Source organism: Oryza brachyantha, chromosome 3 (assembly GCF_000231095.2).
Source record: "Oryza brachyantha chromosome 3, ObraRS2, whole genome shotgun sequence".
Classification (NCBI taxonomy): Eukaryota; Viridiplantae; Streptophyta; class Magnoliopsida; order Poales; family Poaceae; genus Oryza; species Oryza brachyantha.
Genome location: NC_023165.2, coordinates 13,940,863 through 13,960,728, shown reverse-complemented (window position 1 = coordinate 13,960,728; position 19,866 = coordinate 13,940,863). Strand labels below are relative to the sequence as shown.

At 33.9% G+C, this 19,866-nt stretch overlaps 1 protein-coding gene across 1 annotated transcript; it reads right to left on the bottom strand.

The window, feature by feature from the left end:
* LOC102711055 (3beta-hydroxysteroid-dehydrogenase/decarboxylase-like) lies at positions 1 to 19,174 on the bottom strand. The gene is made up of 9 exons (XM_006651420.3): positions 18,844 to 19,174; positions 12,991 to 13,080; positions 10,908 to 11,041; positions 10,144 to 10,302; positions 3,162 to 3,284; positions 2,971 to 3,050; positions 2,677 to 2,884; positions 2,516 to 2,581; positions 1 to 837 (listed from the first exon to the last, which is right to left on the bottom strand). Exons 1-8 carry the CDS (start codon positions 19,097 to 19,099, stop codon positions 2,534 to 2,536), a joined length of 1,098 nt encoding a protein of 365 aa, XP_006651483.2. The 5' UTR covers positions 19,100 to 19,174; the 3' UTR covers positions 1 to 837; positions 2,516 to 2,533.
* Between the last annotated feature and the right edge of the window lie 692 nt (positions 19,175 to 19,866).

The following is a 19,866-nucleotide window of genomic DNA, read 5'->3' as shown; positions in this document are numbered from 1 at the left end:
GACTCCATCATATTTATGTCAAACACCTAAATGTTATACTTCAACTAATAGCCCACTAGGATCCTGCCAATTATACTCCGCTCATACTAGCGAATGGTTAGGCCAGGAAGAACTAACCACCCATGTTCATCTTAGCAAGCAATATATAAAACCAGAAAGTGTAACTGAACTAAATTCCGGGCGTGAAAATGTAGCTTGCAATAATTTGCATAGAAAAATATACCTCGTAAAAATTTAAAAAATATTATTTACCATGATGGAGAATATCTTATTTAGGGGCCACGATATTTGAGAGGGATGTTCATAAACCAAGGGTGTTATTAATGATGCATGCATTCATGGGTCTAGTTAAACTAACCTTCTATTGTAGAAATGGATAAGTTAGCATTATGTTCTTATGTTTCTAGACACAATGTGCACTTAAATCCCTTATTTGATTTCCTCACTAGGCGTGATTTTTTTAAAACACCTATGTATAGCTTCTTACACTTATTCATAACTAGTATTCTCACCTACTTTAAAACATAATAATTAGTGGTATAACATTCCTAGTATCTACTTACCTACATGTAGTGTTCCATCAATTCTAAATTTGAATAATATTTTGACATAACCTTTCTTGTTTTATGTACATCTACTACAAATAGGAATAACAAACCACATATGATCCATGAACATGACATCGCAAACAACCTAAAATGAATATCCAAAACGAACACAATAAGATTAACACAAGATAGCAATTGTATTGTCATGAAACTAGTTTTATTTAAATGTTTGAAGTGTGGTGACAATATAGTTCTTCTTCCCACCCTTGCATGTGGATGTCACTTGTACCTAGAAACCAAATAGAAGACAATCGTGAGCATAAACATACTCAAAAAATAAAATATGGAACTAGAAAATAGTCAAAAATTGGAAAATAAAGACTAAATAAAAATATTCTTTTCTAACACAAAAAGAAATATTTCTTTCATTGAAACAAAAACACGAGTTTATTGAATAATAATTTCCATCTTGAATAATCTTGAATTGAAATAAGAGTTTTCATCATAGACAATCATATATAAAACATCCTTAGTATTTACCATAAGGCTAAGTAAACATAACCTAGTGCTTAGCCATATAAACACCAAGCTGAACATCCATACTAAGCGTGCAACTGAAATTATTTAACGATAAAACCAAAGTGCACATCCATGACCAACATGGAGGTTTAATTATTTAACCAAAACAAGAATCAACAATCTTAAACATAGATTATCGATACGTCAATAATCATCTTAAAACATTAAGATTACTTGGAACATGAATATCATGAAACCACACACAACCAGCTAAATATGTGATACAAATAAAATAAGTGGAGCAAACAATCTTGTCATTATACACAATTAGTTCATCATGCACTTACCCCGATAGGGGTTATGCTGTTGGTAGGAAGTAATACAACATAAAGAACCAAATAACACTAAAAAATCTAGTTCCAAATAACACATGGATAGAACACAGATACCAACTCTAATAACTCGATACAATTCTAAAACTAAAAATCTAAGATTTTTTTATTAATGGCTAAAAGCCAATGATCTTACTGTTTTAAATATAAGATTTTGACCACTTAACAAAATATAGAAAATAAATACATTTAAAAATCGATATAAATCATATGCAACATTTTATTATGCAAAAATCAACATTACAAAACCAATTTTCCAACATTGTCAACAACACTAATTTGGTGATTATTGAACAAAATTGTAATCATTAGGAAGATAATGAAATACCTACAAGCTTTACTTGGACAACAAGACTTGAACAAAATTTCAAAGAAAAGTTTAAACCTGAATAGTAAAATTTTATTAAAACCACCCAAAAATAAATTATTTATTTTTAATATTTATGAAATTAGAGGATAATAATAAATTATACTAGCAGCGTGAACCACAAAATTGTGATAAAATCACAAAAATAGGAATTCTAAATTTTCCACCTCTTCATCTTGCCTTCTTCCGTCCTTTTCTACCTTTTCCTTTTAGTTCCTATAGTCTAGCAGCAACAAACAGAGAAGTAACTAACGTGGCAAGCAAGGATGACTACATACCAACAATCGAGCATTCCACTAGATCAACAGGAATCAACTAGCAACATACATGATTAAAAAATATTGAGTTGGCATGGCTAAACACACTAGTGGTGACCGCTGTTGAGACAATGATGACAACCAACAATTGTACTATCACATGAACAAACGGGCAGTGGCTAGGGAAAGACATCAATGTGGCTAGGGTTCAACACAGTCAATGTAGGTTCGGGGTCAACCATAAAAGATATTATGGCCGCCCTCTCACTCTCATTTATTTATTAACGTAGGAAACTATATTCCACATTGTTTATTTGAACAATTGAGTATGATAGATTGGGTGATGTTACATGTTATAGTGTATTGTAATACATAAACAAATATTTAAAATACATGTTTTGTGTTTGAGAAAGGAAAGCAAAGATCATGTACCTTGCCTCCAATACAAATCTAGATATTTGGACCAATCGCACTATTGATAGTTATCTTTATGCCATCCTGTAGTACAAGTTTACAAACTTTTTAACATTTAAAATAAAAATAATAAAGAGTTACAAAAATAATAATATTACATATTAAATATTTATACTTACCTTGAGTGACACAAGTGGCTTGTAGCCTAGTTGTTCAACAGCCTTTCTGCAACTAAATGTCCTATCTAGTGATATATACTTCAATCTTGCAGGTGTCAATAGTTTGGGTTGATGCATTCCATATACATGAAACACTTTGTTGTAGCTCCACTCTATTATATGTGCTATTGGTTTGATAATAGCTAAAGGAATTCTTATTTTAAATTTTCTGCAACAAAACATCATGACCAACAAAATATTTTACAAGCTAAAATTATACTTTGTATTATGTGGAGAATCCAAAGTATTCATCACCTTTTATATCCAAGTTCTTCCAAAAACATAAAAATAAAGTCCCAAAGATTCATAGGCTCCATATTAGTGATGAAGTAAGCCTGCGAAACGATAAATACACTATTAGTGATGAAGTAAGCCTAGAGAAAAGATAAATACACTATGAGAATTTATGTTTATTGAATCTGATGCCATTCAATAAGAGAAAATACCTTTCCTCCACAAATCCTTGAACCCTCTTGAGTGGAAAGAGTTTTCTCAGCACAAATGTGGCCGTGTACCACATTTTCGACATATACAAAATCATCACAATTCTTTCCATTGCCAATAATAACCTATAAGAAGACATAGTTCCAATGCCCTTCCGTTAGTTTATTGCAAAGAAGAAACATTAATAATTCAACAAGAAATATTAAATATTATTATATATGCATGTATTAGGTCATGTTCATCTGAAGAAGTATGTGATTTTTTATTCCAATTTGATGCAGAGGTGGATTCACTACTGGGTCAGTTGGATGATTGGAGAGATTAGGGATGAAAGATAATGCACACTAGTTTATTAATTCATGCATTTGCGCAACTATAACCTTTCTCTATTACATGATGTTTAATTAGCTTAAATAAGTGTTTGCAGAACATACTTTGTAGCAAGTGCAGCTATGAGACTCATTTTGATTTGTAACATAGATTGTTATTACAATTTACCAAAAAATTCTGAATGTGTCATTTGTAGCAATACTGTAAATAGGCTTATAATGTAAAATGCAAAATTGTCATTTGGCTTAAGAAAATGGTGAGGGTAATGGCAAGGACATTTATTTTCACCATTATCCCCTCTTCCTATATGTGTGATCTTAATCATCTTTTTTGTTGCTGTCTGAGCCACAACCTTGGCGCCATCTTCACTGCCGCAAGACCCATCCTCGTCCTATAGATTTCATATATCGTTTTGTTTTTGCTCATTTGAATTTATTTCACATATTTGAATATGTTTCTAGAGAAGTATTTGGCTGGAAATCTAGCTATGATAGAAATGAATTTTATTTTGATATGTATCATTAGATTCAATTATTTACTTGGATTATTTTAAAATTGTGAATTTTATCATATGTAACTATGTTGTGTTATGAAATTTTCTATATTATGTGCATGATGTGGTTGGAAAAAAATACTATAAAAATGCACAATTTACTATAAGAATATGTTCTAAATGTGTATGATGTGGTTGTACACTTATATCTCTTGCATGATGTGGTTGTAAACGTATATGCCTCATCAATTGATAGAAAATAAATTAGTAACATGAATATACATTTTGTATGGATACAAATTTTTGAGTACTATATAATTATCTAGAATAATCATTTTTAACTAATCTTGTAGAATTTATTATGTTTACAATAACCTTGTAATTATGTGAATTTGAAGAACTATTCCCAAACATAGCCGAGGGTCAATTTGTAATATAAAATTTATTCTAGGACTAAAGTGCTAAAAGCAAATCACATTCTCAGTTATGTTGTCATTGCGTTTCTTTATTCTTTGCTCTGTCCCTAATGACCTGACCAATGGAAGAGTCCCGAGAGGAAAATGTGCTGTGGGCTTGTCATGGAATCCCTTGATTTATTGATTGGTATTTTTTTCCCTTTCTTGTAATAGCCTTCGCTCTTTTGTATCAGACATATAACATTTATTTCAACTTTTACTAGCTTCCTAATCTAATGACTAGTAATCAAAGTATCAAGTGATTCTTTTTGGTGACATCTTTATGAAATGTGTTTGTGTGATGTTCTATATTAAATTTAGTTAAGTTTTCAATAACAATTAACAATATGAATACATATTTAAAACACATATTCAGGGTGTAGCAATAACATTATGTTAACAATGTTATCATTATTATTATTATACATGACCTTAGCCATTAATTACCTCTCTTGATTTCTAAATGTGTCATTTTAGTAATAATATAGTATGCACACCCATTATGTGTTTCAAGGTTATCAATACTTGTTTGAGAAATATTTATGCACTGTTTATTTAAATCTTATATTCATATGTTAAATCAATTATTGAAAATTTCTCTTGTCCATGCCACATGAAATGATTTTTTAGGTGTAACGAAGTAATGTTGGTAATGTGATATATATCATCAGGTTAATTTGGTATATATATATCTCATCAGGTGTAATGAAGTAATGTTGATAAAGAGAAAGAGCAACACTAATATGTGTACCCCTTAGTATAAGCTAATTTATACCCCCTCCCTTCTAAGGCCTTCCAAGGCCCATCCCACCTCCCAATCTCTTTTCAAGGCCCAAAACTCACCCCACCTTATTCAAAGGCTAGTCAAAGGGTTTCTCTCATGGATCAATCCCCTTATGGACTTCCTCCCATGTCTACCTAAGTCCATCCCTCGTGCTCACACGAATTGTGTAGTAACACGAAGAAAAAAATACGGTAACACGATAGCTAATTTACAGTAACGTCATCAAAACATATCCATGAGGGATCTACTTTTTAAAGAATTTTTTCTAACAGTATGATAAAAACGTTTTTAAAAGATAATATATAAGGTGAGAAATAAAGTTATTTAAAATTTGAAATCTTAAGAAAGCTCTATAGGATTTGTATTCATATTTACTAATGCTATGACAATAGCTACAGTAACACCAGCAAAACTAATATGTGCACCCGCTTAGAACAGCTTATTATAGCTATTGTCATAGCATTAGTATATACTAATACAAAACCTATAGACATTTCTTAAGATGTCAAATTTTAAATAACTTTATCTCTCACCTCATATATTATTTTTTAAAAACATATTGTCATAGCATTGTTAGAAAAAAGTGCTTTAAAAAGTAGATCCCTCATAGAATGTTTCGACATTGTTACTGCAAATTCCTGCGAACATGAGGGATGGACTTAGGTAGATATGGGAGGAAGCCCATAAGAGGGTTGACCCATGAGAAGAACCCTTTAACCAGCCTTTGAATGAGGTGAGGGTGAGTTTTAGGCCTTGGAAAGACGGTGTGAGGTGGGATGGCCTTGGGAAGCCTTACAAGGGAGGGGTATAGATTAGCTTATACTAATTAAGGGAGTGCACATATTAGTGCTACCCTCTCTCTATATATATAGTGATACTTGTTATTATTAATAAAATAGAACTACTCTTAACACTTGCCACTAATAGTTTATTAAATGATCAATATGTAAGGCATTCTCTCTTTTTTTTCATTCTTATCTATCTGTTTATTGCAATACCCTCTATAACTTGACAATACTCCTACTACTTGTTTTTTGACTTTCATTCTCCTCTATCTATTTATTGCATCCACCTATTAATATTTTTTAATGTTGTAGATCATTCAAGTGCCATATTGGTGTTTCCTTTTCATTAGTTCATGCTACACACTAAGAGCATCCCCAATAGCTTTTCTATCTCATCATCTATCCTAAAAATAGAGGATGGAGGATAAAAATAGTGCTCCAACAGAACATCTATTTCATCCTATATTTTTAGATGTCCTCTATATCAGGAGAGAGAACATCTATATTTAGATGTTCTCTCTCCATCATCTAAAACTCAAATGTCCCCACTTTGGTCACTATAAAGCATAAAACAAATGCATGATAGTTACATGTATCAATTAAATATAATAAACTAGAATATAGATGCTATAATATGGATGATCTGCTGAAGCACACAAATATATAGAGGATGAAACTGTTTTAGATGACCATCCAAACTAAGATATAGAGGACCAAATTTAGATGAGCTGTTGGGGATGCTCTAAGTAGGCTCACTTCCATTTAGTACTGCATCTATTCTTTCACCCTTAGTTCTTGGAGAAGCAATTAGCCCTAGGTACCATAGTTGAAGAGGCAAGACTCACAGCTAAACTTCAAAGGTGTATTAAACCACCCATTATTACACTTATAGACTAGTTAGGCCTAATTACACCACACTATAGGCTACAAATGAGATAGGGTGTTACACCTTATTTAGTCAATAATCTCACTGAAATCATGACCTATTTTTATATTTATCTATCTGGATAGTTAGGTTGAGCCCTTCAGGTGGAGGGAGGGGAGCCACCATCTCATACAAGACAATAATGCAAAGTACTGAACAACATGGACAATGAAGATGCATGAGTTGTTGTATGCAATCAGGTAGAATATTACCACCACACGAAGAATAGTTTGAGTGTTGGTAGCCCTTAAGCACAAGATTAAAAACCATCACCCTAATATGCGATTGAGGTTTGTAAGCACTATCGTACTGATAGCGCCTTGCCTACATTCTCATCCTAGATTTGGTGCTATATGCCAAATAACATTCTGCGATCTATTTTTAGATAAACATAAAGAAACAAAAGCAAGGTCGTCACTAGTTATCACTATATCGGTACTCATGTCTAACATGTTTTGATTAGTAGAACACCTTACCCTTGTGTATCATGCGAATTTACCTTATGAAACTAAGGTGATCATAGTTTATGATATAAGCATGCCTGACAAATTTGTCCTTAGCAAACTATCAAGATTCGTGCCATCTTATAACAACCTATACATAAAAAATCATTTTTGTATAAAGATATAATAAACTTTTCCTTTGCATTAGAAGTTTCTATATATCTATCTGTACTATATAGAGTTGGCCAATGGTGATAGCGATCCCACCTAATCTTCACTCTAGTTGGTTTCTGAAAAATATAGAATTCTTGAATTATATAGGGTAATGGTGATAGCGATCCCACTTAATCTTCACTCTAGTTGGTTTTCAGAAAATATATAATTCCTGAATTATATGAATTAAGTATTATAGGTTTATTTTTTTATATTTTTTGACATGCATTGCGGCACGTGGGTTGATTAGTCAATATGACAACCAGAAAACTATTATCATCACACAAGTTAAAACAATATTACCTACATGTGAGCCCTTCTACAGTAAGCGAAATTATTTATCACAAATGTGCACCTCTTTCCTTTGCATGTTGGTTCTCACGTCCTAAAAACTATTACCACGAGTCAATGTTTTGTATCATCAATACATAAAGGGGTAGAAACAAGATTGAAAGATACATGGTGCCTACAAAACAAGGAGTTTATATAAGTTTGGGCCTTCAAATACAAAGTAATACCCTACTCATGTTGGACTGTATTCCAACGTATGTGGTGTCCTCGAGGCATCTCATATCTCCTCTTATATATTGGGCAAAATTTACTACAGGACATCGAAAAAATGTGTAATTAGCTGGTGGACATCGTAAGATCACGAATTTGCTGCAGAGCACCACAAAATGTGGTAATTACTCTAGCCATTATTTTATTAATTTCAAAGTCAAAAAATTTAAAAATAACGAGATTGCCCTTGGTGGCCAACCCGTTATGCCGACTGGGTCCAGTCGAACCAGACCCAGTCGGTCTCGACGCCGCAACCTAGCCTACAGGGTGATTGAGTAGGCGGCGGCCGCAGAGACCCAACCGCGGTGAGGGTGGAGACGACCTGGCCACCAAGGGCAATCTCGTTTTTTTAAAAAAAATACTTCAAAATTAATAAAATAATGGCTGGAGTGTCTACCAGCTAATTACCATATTTTTATGGTGCCCTACAGCAAATTCGTGATCTTACGGTGTCCACCGGCTAATTATACGTTTTTTCGATGTCCTGTAGCAAATTTTGCCTATATATTGAGGGTATGGTTACAAGGGTCATATATCAAGACATATTCGACTTCCGCTTCCTTTTTAGCTATATATATTAACGCCCGACTAGGTTTACGTTCTTAGCCACAGGATACTTGGCTTTATTTACCCAAGTCGAACTATGTATGGTATTAACCTATCTGTGTATATAGCCCCTATTGTATATGAATAGTGAATCAATGCGATACTCATGAATTTGTAGTAGTTTAGTTGTCCTTTATTTGTGGAACTGGTGGTTATAGCAATATGTAATATATGGGCAAGTAGTAATAACCTTATCTGTAGTATGTTAATCCCTCTAGTACATTCTATAAGAAAAATTTAAGTAGGATTTTACCCTTTATATGTATAGGGAAAAGAAAACAAATAACCAATAAGGCAACCATGGAGACAATATTTAATTAGCATAATTTTAACCTGGCAAACACCGTATTATTTTTTAATTTCTTACAAAATAACTCTTCCCATATATTATAGTGTGTGTATGTGTATATAGGATCCTATCTTGTTATTTTCTGTAAATAAAGGCTATTAAAATGACAATCCATGATATGTTCACTCTCTTGTAATATCTCTTACTTTCTACTTGAGTTTTTATTTCACTAATTTGCAATAGACCCAAAGTTTACCGTGATTATTCCGTGGGTATATTTGTCTTCCATGGGTATATTTGTGGACAAAATGTGCATATATACTTATATTTTGAAGAATGCCACTTATTGTGTGGGTTTCCAAAGCTTTATATGCATGTGTAGATGACTCCTAGCATGATTCTGTATGGCTTGATATTTAATGGAACCTGAATTTTTTGGTATGCATGTTGGCTTCAATTTGTTGATTTACTGAACGTTTGATTATCACAACAATTATGTATATACAAAAACTATATAACTTTGTTTCAAACACTTTAATATTTATGTTACTCCCTCCATTCCATTGTGTAAGAATTTCCAACATTGGCTAAATAGACCCACTAATCAATGTATCTAAATTCATTGGCATCCATATTAATCTAAGCAATACTAAAAAATTTCATATCGTGGAATGGGGTGAATATAATTATTTTAACTATACATTAGTTGTAGTAGTAGTCATTTAGTTATTTTCTTACAAAGGATTGATTAACTAGTTTGTGATCATCATTCATATGCTTCATAGCTTAGTAGGAAACATTGTACAACAATTCTGGCATGTATGACTAAATAAATTGTGTGCATCTTAATTTAATTAAAGTGCTTACGTCTCCTGGATTGCCTACACATGTGCAATTTTCTATCAAACCGAACATTGATGCACAAGTTGAATTCATGTGCTTTGAGGACTTGCAAAAATCAGTATTTCAAATGATGTATATGCAATCATTTGAATATCACAACATTATGTTGAGTGACAAGTAGTATTATAAACCTATTGTCAGTACCATAATCTTTAGTGTTTTGACCTATAGTAGTAGATATGTACTAGACAACTTACCATCATTCTCCCATAGGAACGTAAATATGGTACCATGACACCGCCAGGCCCAAAAATGGAACCAGGACGTATGGAACAAGTCATCAGCTCATATTTTCCATTGGCTTTTGTAACTAACTTCTCTGCTTCTGCCTTACTTTGTGCATATGCATCAGGAAACTAAAATTAAGAAAAAAACAAATGGTTAGATGCACCAACATTCCGTTATGCCTTTTTTTCTATAGAGTGAATGATAAAAGTATAGCTTAAATAATTAATCATCTAGAAAATTAAGGCTTATAGTTAAAAGTAAAAATATCTATATATATGCTCATGTAAATATATGGAAAAAAATACAAGTTTCATTCATTATACTTCTGGCAATTATATTATGGTAATGAAATAGTCATTGATTTGTTCTATGCAGTGGTCATCATCTTACTATTTTCTTTTGCCATCATATAACATTATCACACCTTTCTTTGTTGCTTGGCATAAATATTCTCATACAAAATTTTGGAACTTTTACAAATTAGCTAATGAAAAATAAGCTAAACGATAGAGAGGTAATAAGGCATACACAACCACATATTTTTTTACATTTATTTAATTAAGAAATTGAGCAAGCATTTCACAATGTGGGGGTGTCAACCATTTTCATTTTGTGTACCAATGGCTACAATAAAGAAATGTGATTTCTAATTGCACAAGAAACTATGACTACATGAGTGTGTAGCTTGAGCAACCAAAATAAACACAATATGTATTCGATCATAAGGTAATACCGTGTCCGGGTATGGCACTGATTCATCTATATCAAAAAGGCCATGAATTCCATCAAATACAACACCACTGGAACTAGTGTGTATCAACCTTTTAACATTGCACTTCACACAAGCATTAATAACATTCTTTGTCCCTGTGTACTAACACAAAAAAACTCTTTTAAGAAATATAAAAGATAACATCTGTCCCTAAATCAAAACCAAACAAGGTGTATGCGTATTAACTAAAAATAATCATGTTCTACCTTGGACACCTTGACTACGTGATGTAGGTGACTTTGTTATCTTCATAAAATTTTTACTTGATTCAAAAGATGTTAAATATCAAAAACTAACTCACAGGAATGTTTCTTATTTAAAAATATCTTATTTGGGTTTATCTCATGTTTTGTGAACTTGGATCACTTTCTATCCATTATGAGTCAAATCTTGGTTAATTATTCCATATTTTTGTATATATAGTATCCATGAAACCATATATAGTTATGGGTTGGTTAGGTTATCCAAGCCCACTATACCAAAAATATTGGTAACCAAAATATGATTAAAGGCTTATTTAATTGGTTCAGTGTAAATTTTTTTAATGCCAATATTGTGGGAATGGTTAAATAAAATGGTTGAGTAACTTTTCCAAAATTTTGGCATCAAACCATATAGTGTACCTACTAAATTTTAAGAACACCTAAATATTAGCTTTCGAGATTGTACATCTCAACTGCTCCCAACATCATTGTAATGCACCTCTATCTCCGCAAGAATTTATGCCACCTTTCACTCACCCCTTAGTATGTGTAATTACTCAATATAAAAGCTTGCCACATTTGAGGTAGTCAAGTTGTCCCTCTATTATAATACTTCATTGCATTCATAGTCTTCTACTATCTCTATTTCATAATGTAAGATGTTTGACTTTTTTTATTGCAACGTTTGACCATTCGTCTTATTCAAAAATTTAGTACAAATATAAAAAATGACAAGTTGTGCTTAAAGTTCTTTTGATAATAAAGTAAGCCACAAGCAAAATAAATGATATTTCCATAATATTTTGAATAAGACAAATGATCAAACATTGCAATACATTATAAAACAGAGGGAGTAGTTCCAATTTAGGTGTATTAGTCCCAAGGGCTTGTTTGGTCAGAACAGTACCCTAGGGAAAGTCTATATAGGGTTAGGCTAGCTTATATATCCAGTGTATTTCAATCACAACACCTCTTATTTAACCCTTTTATGTAGAGCGAGAACAAAAGTGTTTGTGTGGTGGCATGTGAACCTGGGCCCATTCAGTGATGTAGAGTGGGTCGTGCAAATTTGGGGCTAAGGTAGTACACACATATATACATGGCCAAAGCCTTAAGTATGTTCATTTCACAACCATATGGTATTGGTGACAATTGCGAGGCAGAGACCTCTGTGTAACATCCTGTCTTCAAAATCCGCATTAGTCCGCTCTACACGTTGAGCGGACCCACGTTCACAAGGTATCCCGCTTACACTTTCATCCTCGCTTCGTGTAAAAGGGTTAACCCGGGGATACCATGGTTGGAGCACCAAGGCTTATAAGCAGGCCCTCAACCACCTAAACTTCCAAGGTTTTACTAAACCACTACTTCACTTCTACTTCTGGGCCACATGGGCCACACACACTACTAACAGGCTTTAAACGGGCTGAGGTGTTACACTCTGCCTCATAGATATGATAACAATGACCTGATGAACCTTATTGTTGGCAACTTTATAGTATTAATTATCATCAACATTGGCCATACCACTCAAGCTTTTCTAAAGGATATGGCACACAATGTCGATATTGACAACATGCCCATTCTATTCATACTATTCCAAGTCCACACGCCTTAATGTTCTTTCAACATTCCCCCACACAAACTTCCTCTAACATATATAGGGGGTTATAATAACTTTGTTATCATATTATTGCATGCCAAAAGGATTTTTCAATCTTCAAGGTGACACACTCATATACCAATTGTTTGTTGCATTCTTTACAAGCACTATTTGGATGCATGCAAAAAATGAGATCATATGCTCTTCTTGTCCAAGATATATGAATGATTTCTCGTACCTTCGACATTGACCTTGTAATGTAGTTGGAAGTTGTTGATGTCTGGGTTTGCAGCCGCTGTGTGAAAAACGGCATCTACCCCTTGAAAAACTACATGGAATAAAAGATAGATTTTCAATACTAAACTTGTAGTTATAATATAAGTTATAAATAATATATATGCCCCTATAAAGTATATCATAGTATAAAATTGAACATAGGCCATCATTATATTACAAAGAAACCCTTGTATAGAATATAAATAGACACATACAACTTTCAACATACTGTTGTTGATTACGGTGGAGAATAAATTGCCACTTAGTACTAGTTATTGTCCATTGATATGGTCGATGTGGCACACGGTTTGAGGGGAGTGGGCTAGTAGTATTGGAAATTTAGTCTAGGTTCAAGACCCAACTTGGGGTCGCCTTGGCTCAAATGCCTAATGAAGCAAGCCTTAGCCCATCTATAGGTCATAAGCAAAACGAGTCAAGCTCTTGTAATGTATAGGTATCTACGTAAATTGGAGTCTCTATCAAAATTTCCAATAAATTTCAAATTTATCAGGTTATTCTGTATAGTGTGGTAGCCATCTAGATATGTGGATACCTGGATAATTATTGTTTGCTCATGAGATGCTCTTGGCTTTCTTGACTCAGATACCTAACTATAATAATAAAAATTATGTCTCCACCCAACTATCCCACGCACAATCACACCCGGCACGTGCACCCATTGTGCATTTGCTATTCCCCTGCCTCATCCCATCTACCTATTATCTTGAGTCACTGTAACTACCATGCTAAATGTCAATCTCAATCCAGTCTTGTACATTAGCCTGGACCAAGCTCCACCAACATCAAAGCCACTAGAGACGAGAGCTCTTGCAGTTTTGCCATTTGGGACAACTGTCATACTCCAGCTAGAGGAAGTTGGAGCTCCCTTACATCCTTGCCAGGGGAGGTCGAACTTAAGGTGAGATAGGACAGGAAATTTAGTGGGTTTAGTGCATGAACGCATGGTCTTTATCTTCAATATCAGGGATGAATCTAGCCTGTTAAAGCCATTGGAGTCCTCATAAAAACCCATCTAAAATTTTATATCAAAGATAAATAGAAAGTGAGCCTAAAACTCTATCTAACTTATTCTGCTCCTTGTAACCTCATCTCTCTTAATATTTGTTCTTTTTTGCTCTAGAAATTGGCAGCTGTTATGATCTGTACCTTGCTCTTCATTTTCCCCTTACATTGCTCTTATGTATCTGTAAACATGACAATAATAAGAATAATTTTACTTTGTACTTCATCTAGATTTTTCTTGTGTACCTGCATAAAAAAAATCTACGTAGGATTTCGGTTTTGTCCCACGATGAGTGATGGAGTGCATCAGCGACGGACCATCTGGATGCTCGATGCACATTGTTTTGCTATTTTTTGGGGGTCTAATCCTTTGAACCAGTGATGGCTCATAACGGTGAACCGTGTTACAGATCAGGAATATCAGTATCGGTCGTTCAGCTGCTGTAGGCTGAGTTCTTTCACCCCTTTACTATCATAGATTCTCTCATTTTTCATGCACACGTTTTCCGAACTGCTAAGCGACGCATTTTTAAAAAAAAATTTCTATAGTAAAGTTGATTTAAAAAAATCATATTAATCTATTTTTAATTTTTTATAACTAATAATTAATTAATCATGTACTAACCTATTACTCCCCCCGGTTTCAAATAATTGACACTTGTTACCGTTCATCTGGGAACTTTTACCATTTGTCTTTCTTTGAAAAAATATTATATATATCGAAAAATATGTTATATTTGTGATGTATGACACATAAATATACAACAGTACAACCTCCACTAATCATCAACTGATCGTCTAATTTTTATTAATGGTCAGAGTTAAAATAGTAATGGTCAACAATGACAAGCAAATGAAGACGGATGAAGTACTATATTTTCGGCTCCGGATAACCTATATCCACTGCCGAACGTGCCCACACCATTACCAAATTTAGCAACAGTTCATTAGGACCGTTATAAATGATTGTTTACACCCATTGGTGATAGCGGGTTCTCTAGTAATACTAGTAATAGCAGACGATCCACTGAGCTGTCCACTTAAGCAAGTTCAGTAGTATAGCTAACTATTAGCTTCAATTTATCTCTAGTCAATTAGTCAATTCATACAAGAGCTAGCTACAAAACATGTACTATCCCATATCCCACTTGTCATACACACATTGAGTCAGCTTGTGTTACAGCTAACTACAAATCTATAGTTCACTGTCCTTCTCCCTTCTCTCTTATCTCCTTAAAATATGTTTATAGCTAGCTTATAGTCTGCTATTGTACCTGCTCTTATAACTTGTGTTCACATTTATATCGTCATTCCAGCCTGACCACTTATTTCCCAACCTGACATTTCTCCATCTTTTGACTTTGGGCTGTGCATATAACCCAAAATTTGAATTTTTAACCTTAATTTTAGAGTTAATTTTGAGGGTTTTTTTAATCAAAGTTCATTTTATAGATTTGAATTTTAGATTGCTAAGAACATATATAAAAGTTTTATTCATAATTATTTTCTGTTTGCAAATAATATAGGGAGAAGTTTTGAAGTCAAGTTTGTTCGTGGATTTGACTACCTAAGGTTATAACCATGTTTTCCTACATCTATTATGAAGTTCTATTTCAACTTTATGGCTTGGATGGTGTATGTGAATTTGGCTAGGAAATGATGCTGTTTTTGAATTAGATGTAACAATATTTTATTTGTATTGTATCATGAAATTGAACCAAAATTTCAATGTAATATTAATGCAATGGTATGGCTTAGTCTATATATATATATATGCAATTTGAGTGTCTTTCAAAGCAGAAAAAATGATGATTTGAAAGTGTACGTGAACTCCTAGACCTCCAGCGTTTTATTTAAACTGCTTGACATGTAGTGAACCCCGTTTGTATTACTACAGATTATTTTGTATATAATACATTTTTTCAATCAATAAATTTGAAAGTGAATTCATAATTAAGCCAGCAAACTACTACAGTACCATATTTGATATATATATATAACACCAGACAGGCAATTGTACTTTCAAGCATAATTGTTAATACCTGACCCGTTACTTTATAGATAGCACCAGAAACTACATATTCAGATTTTTAATTTTGGCTACTCGTCTTTTTTTAAGAAAATCATATATACTTCAAATGGTGTTACATACCTTCTAAGTATAAGTATAAGTACTACTCCCTCCGTTTCATAATGTAAGATGTTTGACTTTTTTCTTATAATGTTTGATAATTCATTTTATTTAAAGAATTATAGAAATATCATTTATTTTGCTTGTGACTTACTTTATTATCAAACGTTGTCATTTTTTATATTTATATTAAATTTTTGAATAAGTTGAATGGTCAAACGTTGCAATTAAAAAAGTCAAACATGTTATATTATGAAATGGAGGTAGTAGTATTTTATGCCATCTGTCCAAAATTAATAACTTCTGCAAATGTCTCTGGTTGCGTTATTTTTTCTTGTTATTCTTGTATTTTTCCTCAATTTTTAGGTACACGCTTCTAGAACTATTAGCGATGAAATTTTTAAAGTTTCTAAGTGAAAGCATCATCTTACCTTTCTAAAAATATATTAACTTTAGAGTCACTAATTCTTTCATGTACACCATTAAAAAACTACTAGAAAAATTAGATAATCCTTTCATCTTTAGCTAAAAAAGAACAGAACCAAGATGTCTAGATTTATCATGGTTCATGGGATAAGGGAGCACTTAAGTAAACTATATATTATAATAGCAATTAAAGTTTAAATAATATTGGTCAAGTACCATCTATAAAAAACCGAACACGAAGGAAATATGATTTGTACGTCATATCTGTATGTGCAACCTATTACTTTTTTGCACATGAATCTATATATGCCATCTTAAAATTCGTTTACAATAGTAAACTATTTTTATGCATGTGTAGATTCATATAAAACAAGTGAGATAATTTTAGTACGATGCTTTGTCTAGGTCAAATTGCCATTGGGCGTGTTGTTCCTAGATGTTAGAACTAGGCGACTAACCTCACTTAAAATGAGAAATATGACTAGCATACGATTATTTGAAAATTAAATATTTTAAAATTCATAATGAATTCATCTGATATTTTTGACAAACAGACCATATAGAAAAGTTTCACATGAAACACACCATTTAGCAATTTAAAAATCATGCTAATGGATATTGAGGGAGAAGATAATATTATCTATAAAATTAACACAATTATAAAATAATGAAACAATACTACTTTGTGATGTTAAACATATATTCGATTCCAAAACGGAAGAACTTATATGGTTCAATTATTGTCCTATAATATAAAGATGTTAATTAATTAGTACTATTCAAAATAAAACTTAATTATCACATGAATTATTTCTATTCAATTGTTTTCCCATGGTATCACCAAATATCCCTCGACTGATTTTTTTTCTTATTTTTTGAGGGAGAACAAGTTCTTTTATTTTATCCTTAATATGTACTCCCTCTATCCTAAATTATTCATCATATAAGAGAAAAAGAAAAAATCTCAAATTAATCATTATATAAGGGAATTAATCATCATATAAGGAAAGAGAGCTATTAGTTAGAATGCGAACTAATCCTTTGGTTCACACGCACATTAAATGCTTACATGCATCCATCCAATCAGATTTGATGTGATTTGTAAATTTTAGCTTTGTATGCATTCATGTATCTTGGGAGGATTTGTAACTCTAGCTTTTAAATGCTGATTAAATAGATTTTTTGTCTTTATACATAGACCTTATGTGACAATTAATTTGGGATTGAGGGAATACTAAACAACTTATAAATGTTTATATTTTAGGACACGGAAACACCGCTACAGAAACAATTTTTCCAGGTGCACCCGCCCTAACATCTAGGATGGACAATAGCAGTCACCGCTTAAGATGGACTGGGGTCAGGTGGGCGGTATACACCCTCCCACGAATAAGGTTCATCATAGGCCGTCGTACCACTTACGAGCGATGATCCGTTGCTAGCTCGCGGTCCAATTAAGAGGCCCGACCGTGCCACTTAATCAACGTAGTCGGTTAGGTCTACACGCGTGTGATTACGCCTATCATCCCAAATAAATTAAGGAGCTAGGTGGACTGAGCAACCACCTGCATAGAGCCTTTTTGATAGTTTGCATAGGCCCATCGTGCTGCAGTGAGAGTAGTACACCCATGGCTTATTAGTCAAAATGCATGATGTTAGCTGTTGAAATATAATATTATGTTTAATCGAAGAAATATGTACTCTCCAGACAAATCTAAAAGTAATCAGGTACAACGATCGATCGACATGGAAATTAATTAATGTCGCATTTTTTTCACATGCACTATCTGTCCTAATTTAAACAAGTAACACATGTATAGAAACGTACTGCCGGTGAACTTTTTTAAGAATTGATATTACTTTAATGGAAAATCTCAAAAACAGAAGTCATTCGGAGGAAATCGTGAACTTAGAGGTCTATCGAACGGTGGGCGTTCGACTGGGTCATGTCGAACGGAGGGAGTCCGACAACCCATCACCCGTTTGACTGCTAATCCAGCCGGCAGTTTGACATGGGGCTGTCAAACCGGGGCAGTTCGACGGGCCCCCTATCGAACTACAGCAATTCGACGAGCCCTGTCGAAGTCCGTTTTCAGTCGTGTGTTGGCCGTTTGATAGGGCCCTATCAAACTACACCTGTTCGACAGATACATATATTCACGATTTTTCCTGGCTGACGATTTTCTATTAAGATAATATTAATTCTCAAAAAATTCTTGGGTGACCGTAGGTAACCTTGGGTGAGTTGGCCGATGTCGCAGACGTCGGCGGCGGCGTAGACGGCGCGGCCGTCGCGGAGCGCGGCGCCGAGGATCCCATCCTCCTCGGCGGCGTCCATGGCGACGGCGGGCGCCAGGTCGGTGACCCGCACCCGCCACTCGCCGGAGCGGAGCAGCGCCGCCACCAGGTGCCTCGCCATGAACCCGCGCCCGCCGGTCACCGCGCACCACCTAGCGCCGCCACTGCCTCCGTTCTCGGCCGGCGTTCCCATCGTTTCTCTCTCTCTCTCTCGCCCACACAAAACCAAATAGAAGCTAGCTAGAACGTCTGGCCGGCGGCGGCTATACTCCAGCACTGTTCGTGTTGTGTATAGCTAGCCAGCGGTGTGTGGTCGAGCGATCGTCTCCATTTATATATATATAGGGCGTAGCGCGCGTGCGGTCGTAGCAAATTCCATAATCTAAATATTTCTTTCTGTTTTATATTATAATAATTTTTGATCATATGTAACTGATTAATCTAGTTAAGTCTAAAAATATTATAATATAAAACGGATGGAGTACTTTTTTATTAGATTGGTTTAACGGAGTCGATTCATGCTGAGCTTATGAGACGGATAAACTATGATACTACATTAGTAATACACAGAGTCAATAAGTCATGGATACATCATTCTATAATGAGGAAAAAGAAACACATCAATAAACATCTCGACAAGCGAGATGAACGGAGTTGGAGGCGAAGTAGGCTGAAGGTGTCATGAGCTCCTGGCCTCCACATCACCGCGGAGGGTATTAAGTAATATGTAACCGTACGTACTCAATTTTATCCGTAGCTATAAAGTAATTACCTATAGTCAAACTAGATAGATAGGTATTATTCAATGTATATGGATAACTCAGTCGGTAAGAAAAGAGACGATATATGTAGGTTCGACATATATAAATTAAAAATTTATATAATATTTTCTTCTATGTAATAAATCATATCACCACATTTCTATCAAATTTGATAATTTTTTATAGTGTGAGCACGAGT